This window comes from Punica granatum, chromosome 4 (genome assembly GCF_007655135.1).
Source record: "Punica granatum isolate Tunisia-2019 chromosome 4, ASM765513v2, whole genome shotgun sequence".
NCBI lineage: Eukaryota > Viridiplantae > Streptophyta > Magnoliopsida > Myrtales > Lythraceae > Punica > Punica granatum.
Window position 1 is genome coordinate 36,982,582 of NC_045130.1, and position 7,499 is coordinate 36,990,080.

Below are 7,499 nucleotides of genomic sequence, written 5' to 3' on the forward strand. Positions count from 1 at the left end.
GATCTTCAAATATCTTCCAAGGCGCCCAACAGCAGACAACCTACGTAACACCTAGTGCCTCATGTGATTCTCAAGCCATCCTTCAGGCTCTTATTTATCTTTATGCGATCATCGATCACGAGTTAATTTCACAGTACAACCGGATATTTTAAAAATTTTCATCACATAATACATATTGTATTAATTTTACCATATTAAATGATATTTAAAATTTTTTTTCATGACATAACACGTCTTCATAGACGTGGCCCAAGTGTGAACTCACCCTTAATACCATATGTACTACATTGTAAAATATTTTAAAGTTTCATTTCACACCGTGGAAAGTTTCGGAGCCCACAAAAAGTGCAACTGGACAAGGTGAACCCACAGCATTAGCCAAATCAACTCTCCGTTAAGAAATTGACAAAAATACTACGGAACGTTTGGATTCAGAATTAAAGTAATTTTGATTTTGATTATAAAAAATGACAAATGAGTTGAGATTATAAATTTGACTTGAAAAACGTATATTTTTATTATGTAGTGCGTTGAATTAAAATTAAAATTAAAATTTTTAACTTGAGAAATATATTTTTTTATTATGTAGTGTGTTAAATTAAAGTTAAAATTAAAGTGATTTTAATTGTTAAAACAAATAGGCCCTTAATGTCACACTATGCAGTTAAAAATTTTAAAATATCGTGCAATTTGATAAAATTAATGCGTTACGTGATGAAAACTTTCAAAATATCATACCCTACCGAAATATTTCTAAGCTCCTGTTGTTCCTGTTGCTTGTCTTTCTGAAGGAATACAATAAGGGCCATAAAGCATGTGTTTTACGTACGATTATTTCAACATGCCACGTACAACTCCTGAGAATGCCACATTTCCACCTCGGTAAAACCATCGCTGGAGAGCACTACAAGGCGTATTATGCATAATACCACTAAAGATTCCATGTCGAGTACCTCATATAAGAGCATAATCACGTATCAACCGTCATATTTACACAGAGTCCCGAAATTCACCGTCATGACGTGTTTAAGGTTTCTAAGATAAGGCAGCACACCTTGGATAACGTGATACTTTGCACATGTACAAGCATATAGGGCTACTGAAACCAGTGTGTCTCTCTCTAGGAAGACCCTGACCATCTAAGCCGCCTCAGCGAATCCCACCTGCAGGTTCCCATAATCGAACACGGTGTGATATTGGCCCATGAAGACATCACCCAGAATCCTGCATTGTGAGCAATTCCCATATCAATGGCCTTTTCCTTTCAATAATACGAGAATTTGACATACATAGGAGGACGAGGATCGAGTGGGCAATTAACACGTGTTTCCTCGTGATAGATTGGCAAGGAAGAACCAATCAGATCCTTAGTTTTAAGCGGTTCACTATGCAAGGGTTCTGTAGGTTATATCATAGTTTGCAGCCGCAGAGTATCCAAATATTGACTGAGATGGTTAAAGAAACAATACCACAGAGGTCCACGGGGGGGAGCCACGTCTAAAGCAATAAAACCGCTGATGCACTGAGACGCTACTCCCGCTTCGACTTTCAGCACGTACTGAACCACCCAAAAGAAAATACATGAGTGGAGGAAACCAGTGTATTACTCTGTCTTCTGAATTTGGCCGTTATTTAATCTCAGTCCAGAATGGGGACGAAATTTGTTCGGGTGTGTTAAAAAAAAAAAAAAAAAAGAGTGCGAACCTCCTCTGCCGAAAGATCAAACGCTTTCCCGCCGATGGTGAAAGAGACGCTGGGCAGGGAAGATAGCTTATCGCAGTCGACTACTGATTCTCCCATTGGACTGGGCAGTCGCTCACAGAGCTGTGATGGCAAATATAACGCATGAGATTACCAGTTTTTCGCGAAACCAGATCAACAGGATCAAATTACCATCTATTTACCTGATTGACGTAGTTTATGATTTGCTCTTCCGTCTGATTCTTCCTTATCTGGTTTTGCATCCACACCACTGCCATCTCACAAGCGCTACACATTGCATCACGTGAACCACCTGATGACCTGCCTGAGTTCTCATCCACCACGCTCTCTATACCCATCCTGCATGCACTAAGTCGAGTCTATTACAGTTGCTCACTCAGAGAACAGTAAAACAAATATCTCTCTTTATCACTCTGTTGGGATACTATTAAAGTAGCTTTCACAAATGGAGCGGCCATCGATCTAGCCGAGCTACGGTTCATAGGTCCAAACAGTTTCAATGGGTTCAATTGGGCTTTTAAGAACAAAGGTCATTTAATATATGGATCTAATTAAGCAAAAACGGGCAGGTTAAAGCGAGGCTGGCCAGTCAACTAGGAAACTGGCATGTCGCAGCCACTTCAATGGGCTTTACTTTCAAGCCCCAGATCTTCAGAATTAGCCTGTCAGGGGAACTGGATCCTTGTATTATCAACAAGGTTTTGTATGGTTTTCAAAACTATGTCCACTGCTCTTCATAATTATGGTCATGAGTAGAAACAGGTAGAACTGACCTGACACCAGCAGTCCCATCAAAAGTGCAGAAGCCAACTTGGGAACAGATCTTTTCTGGTTGCGCCTGAATGAACAGGAAAGAGCAAGTAAATTTTAAGAAGCTGAAATATATTGACTCCCAGGATATGAATGCAAAGAGTAGCAAAATTTGCAAACCTCAGCTAAGAGCATATCAATGATGGTCTTTCCATACTCTGCAACCACTGTCTTGCATTCTTGGCTTATAACTCCAGAGGCCCCAATAGCGTTGTTGATTTGAGTTATTATAGTCTGAAAAGATACCTCAACATATATCAGAATTGTCTCTGAACTGATACAGATGAACCAAAAGAACCAGAAATTTAAGTGTGCAACCACATGAAAAATATCAAAAGCCAGCAAAAAGCAAGTTATAATCTATTAACACTTGAAATCTGATACCAAATTAAGGCAGTGAGACAAAATTTGCTACATGATAACTGTAACCTTTCTTCACAAGTGGAAAAACTTTTAACAGTAATAGATCGGGCTAGTGAAAACTTTTCCAGCTATAAAATATTGAACAATAAGCATGAAATTACTGTTAAGAAGAATAAATCCATTTCCATTTAAAGGGCACCCAAGTAAAGCATGAAAGATGGTGGGTCCAGAAACTGTAAATTTCACTTTGTAAACTTCTACATCCTACATATGCTCACTAAAGAAAAGGATTGCAGCAAAAAAAGATGTTGGTGATAAAAGCTGCAACTATTGTAAACAAATCCAGCCTGAACAATTAGAGCTTAACTACAAGTGCTGCTGGCAACACATACCGTGGGGCCAGCCAACAGGGAGGTCCCAGAATCTGCAATTGCTGAACAACCACCCCCACAAAATCCTGGCAAAAGATGAGAGAATTTCTCAGTTTATAGCAAAAGGAAATACTCTTCGAGTAGATGAGCATGAAAAAAAGAAGCGAAGAAATATCACCAGTTGTTTCTCCATCGATGAGGACATCACCCATGTCAAACTGCGAAGAGAGAGTGAAAAGATATAATACTATGCAGGGACTATAATTTGTGTATCACAAGAAGGGATAGCTTGAGATTGAGAGCTCTACCTGCCAATAGCCTTTTTTAGTCACTGGGACATATGTATGTTCACCCTTGTAGTGGTTAGGATCAACACCACCAAACACAATTTCCCCACCTTCTCCCTCCTCAGTGTTCCGGTTAAGCCAGAATGAGAAGACTGGTTCCTTAACAAGACCTTGATCGACCATATTATACCTAATAAATATATGGATGCAATAGAATGTTCAATCACAAGGAAACACCACGGGTATAAATATATAGACTTCGAAAATAACATTAAGCCATTTGAAATTTTAAGAATTCACACTGAATTTATGACTGAGATGCTCCAACTTACCAGACAGGAACTGCATCCCCAACTGATATTTCTTGGAATCCAAGTCCAAGTATACCATCAAACTTTGCAGCTAAGAAAGTGATGCTTGGCTCTCTAGTTGCCTCAATAAAATCCTGGTCACAAGTTCAACTATTTGCGTAAGCTTTAATAAAAATTTGAACTTGAAGGTTAAAAGAAGATGCAGATCCTACTAAATCCAGACCTGATTCTTAACAACGAGATCGCCAACTCTAACACTGTCCTGGCTAAAAAAACCTGAAATTGCTCCAGTTCCATAATGAATTGCTGCAGATTTACCTGTATTAGCAGAACGAAGACAACCTCAGGCAATAATAAAGCAAAATACGACACATAATTATATTTATAGTACAGCATTTCTATTAGGATGATGCTGTCGTTTTTGATAGTTACGAAGGGAACTAGGAGAAAAGTCGGCAGCATGTTGAGAAAGACAGATGATACAATATGAGTGTTGAGGGGATGTTAATATGCATAAGTGTGGATATACCATTTTTCTTGTAGGTACTGGATGCGCTGGACTTGTACTTGGAGTGGAAATAACATGCAAGCTGGACAAAAGATTAGACAATTAGCTAGAAGCGCCATCAAATTAACAAATGGAATTTCAATTCTCTAAGTCCTTCGGGGGTAAGAGGATAGGATACTGATGAGACTTACTGACAAGTAACACTTTGATGAAGGCACCCAGAGATTAGAACTTCCTGTGTCAAATATCACAGTGAACTTCTGTGAAGGTGTTCCAATGCCAATTTCCCCAAAATACTGTGCGTCCATGTAATTCTTAAGTGAGACAATATCGGCATCCTCCGGGTCACTGATGTAACCATTGGGATAGTACTTCCTCAGAGGACCCCTCAGTGCACCCCCTTCCTTACAATTACGCAGCCGTGAGATGCGATTCAGTTGGTCCAACTTTCTCTTTTTGAGCCCAATTCTGATCAGCCCATCGTTGGACGACGAATAAACCTCAGGTGACAAAAGCAGCAAAGTGAAGACAGCAACCAAAATAGCCCCAGATTTGGTTCCCATTCTGATACTGCACAGTTCATAACACAGAAGATAAGAACTCTAAAATCCTGCCCATTTACAACACAAAAATTGCATGTGAAGATAAAAGTTGGAATATCTTAAAACACTCAGTTCCGAAATTCTGCATCTCCGTATATACCAACATAATTACATAGCCGATAAAATGAGTTTTTCCACAAATTAGACTTCTTTTGAAAACTTATTCCCAACCTAGACTTAATTTGAAAATAATTCCCAATCTAGACTTCTTTGTGTGAAATCATTTCAATTCAATCCCTATTCTTTAAACTCTTTTAAACACCCTAAAAAAGTATAACCAGATAACCAGTAAAAAAATAATGAATTCTATACAGAAATTAACTGGTTCGGCTATTTTGGACAAAATTCTTAGGAGTCAAGCGTGAATTGAAGCCAATTTCCGTACCCCTAAAGATACTCCTATGTTTTATTTACCATACCATACCCGTTTTTCCGATTCGTTTAACCGAAATCCACATATAAATTAATCGGGTTCGGCCATGTTGGACACAATTTTTAAGAGTAAAACGTAAACTGAAGTCGATTTTTGTGGATCTTTTAGTTTTGTTAATTTAATTTTCAATTATTTTTACTATATAAATGATTTTAGTTATTTTACTGAATTTTATTTAGTCATTTTAGTATTTTATATTTTTAAAACTATTTATGATTAAAGATCAGTGAACTGCAGGTAAACGGATTGTAGTAAGCCACTAATCAAATCGGTCGTTGGCTACACACCGATAGCCACCAATATCACTCCTTTCTTCTTCCTCATCTTAGCTAGACAATAAGAGCAATACCGGTTCCTGTCACCTTTCGACAGAATCCTTGTTCCCTTTCCCCAAGTAATTTAGTTTCATGTTCCAAAATCAAACTGATGCACACTTATCTCGTATCTTTTTCCAATAAAACGCAAAGCAAAATCCGGAATATACAAGAACGAGCTGAGTTTGACATCCGTCACCACACAGTAAATATACAGTAGATTAACTGATCAGGACCAGTTCCGATCATGCTCCAGATTTAATAAACGTATTTCCCCAACACAGAAGAAGCTGATATAGAGCTTCAAGACTGACAAATGGACGGGAGAAGACACTGAATCACTGATTACTAGCAAAGGGAGAGCAAAGGCGGAGATGGAGGATGAGCTCGGCAGCGTACCTGAGGAGAATCAGCAGAGACGAGAGACGAAGCAGAGAACTTAGGCCGAGGAAGAGTGGAGAAAAGCAGCGGAAGGGGAGAGAGCTTGAAGAAGACGAAAAGCAAATGGAGATTCTTCTTTTGATGCCTCCGTGCTCCCCAACGCCTGCGCGCCGTTGATGCATCATCGGACGGTTGGGGGAGATTCCGTCCACTTCCGAGTGGGCCACGTGGCGGCAATCCAGTGGTTTGCATGTTGACGGATTAAGCAAGCGCAAGGTGCGGTTGGCCTTTTGGACCACACTTGATGTGAAAATTACAAGAAAAAGGGTAGAAGATGTTTGACAAAAACAAAGTTGTAATTTACTCCATAGTCCATCCGTCTCGGACTAAACTAGGGGGAACTTGTTGCAAATACCAGAGTACATGGAAAAAGGAAAAAAATAAAAGTTAATTTAGGGCCTTCTACGTAGGATTGGCAATTTTTAACATGAAATTATAACACGATATGGATACGATATGAAATTAAATGGGTTCGAATTTTGCTAAATATGTTTGCGGTCTAAACGGATCAAATACTCATAATTAAACTGGTTGAACCCGTTCAACCTATATAAACACGATTAAACCCATTTAATTAAAATGTGTTTTGTCGTGTTACTGAATTTATTCAACTATTTACTCGTTTATGAGCTTAGACCAAGTATGTGGTGATATTTTCATTGGATAATGGGTTTATTTTGTCAATTATTACTTTGCTATTCTTAATTTATTGCATGATTATCACTTTGTGCTCACAATTTAGTCGGTTTGAATGTGTCTATCGTATTTAATAGCCTAAAAATTATAGGAATAGATTCATTTAAGGTATTTGTGTTCTATTGTGTAAGTATGTAAACATTACACAATTAGACACGCTTAAGGTTGCGTTTGGTTTCATAATAGGATTTTAAAATCAGATTTTGATTTTGAAAAATAGTGGTATAAATGGAGTCCACTCTTTGACTTTGTATGAGTTATGTTGTTTTGTTGTGAAAAAAAATGGTATAAATGGGGCCCATTCTTTGACTTTGTCTGAGTTATTTTGTTTTGTAGTGGATAGAGTTAAGTTAGAATTGTGATTCTAAAATAACATTTTAAAACCAAACAGGACCTAATTAAACGGTTTAAATAGGTAGATCCAAGCCAAGCTGAGAATAATTGTGTCATATCCTGATTTAGGCATTTTTTATATGAATCTGTTTTGACGCAATCCGTTTCTAATATATAATTTATAATAGTTTAATGACTTGATTTGATTCGATGATTATTTTAAGTTATATATACATCAAAGAATATCCATTTATTATGTCATTAAAGAGAAAATCTAAGTTGAATATCTAAGATACATGCATGATTGC

General features: G+C 37.8%; 1 protein-coding gene across 1 annotated transcript; it reads right to left on the minus strand.

The window, feature by feature from the left end:
- Nucleotides 1-895: 895 nt before the first annotated feature.
- On the minus strand, nt 896-6,293 carry LOC116205222 (aspartic proteinase A1-like). The gene is made up of 14 exons (XM_031537747.1): nt 6,121-6,293; nt 4,564-4,942; nt 4,394-4,454; nt 4,088-4,182; nt 3,886-3,998; nt 3,575-3,743; nt 3,445-3,484; nt 3,288-3,352; nt 2,653-2,766; nt 2,496-2,560; nt 1,905-2,061; nt 1,705-1,824; nt 1,470-1,558; nt 896-1,224 (listed from the first exon to the last, which is right to left on the minus strand). Exons 1-14 carry the CDS (start codon nt 6,285-6,287, stop codon nt 1,140-1,142), a joined length of 1,719 nt encoding a protein of 572 aa, XP_031393607.1. The 5' UTR covers nt 6,288-6,293; the 3' UTR covers nt 896-1,139.
- Nucleotides 6,294-7,499: the final 1,206 nt, after the last annotated feature.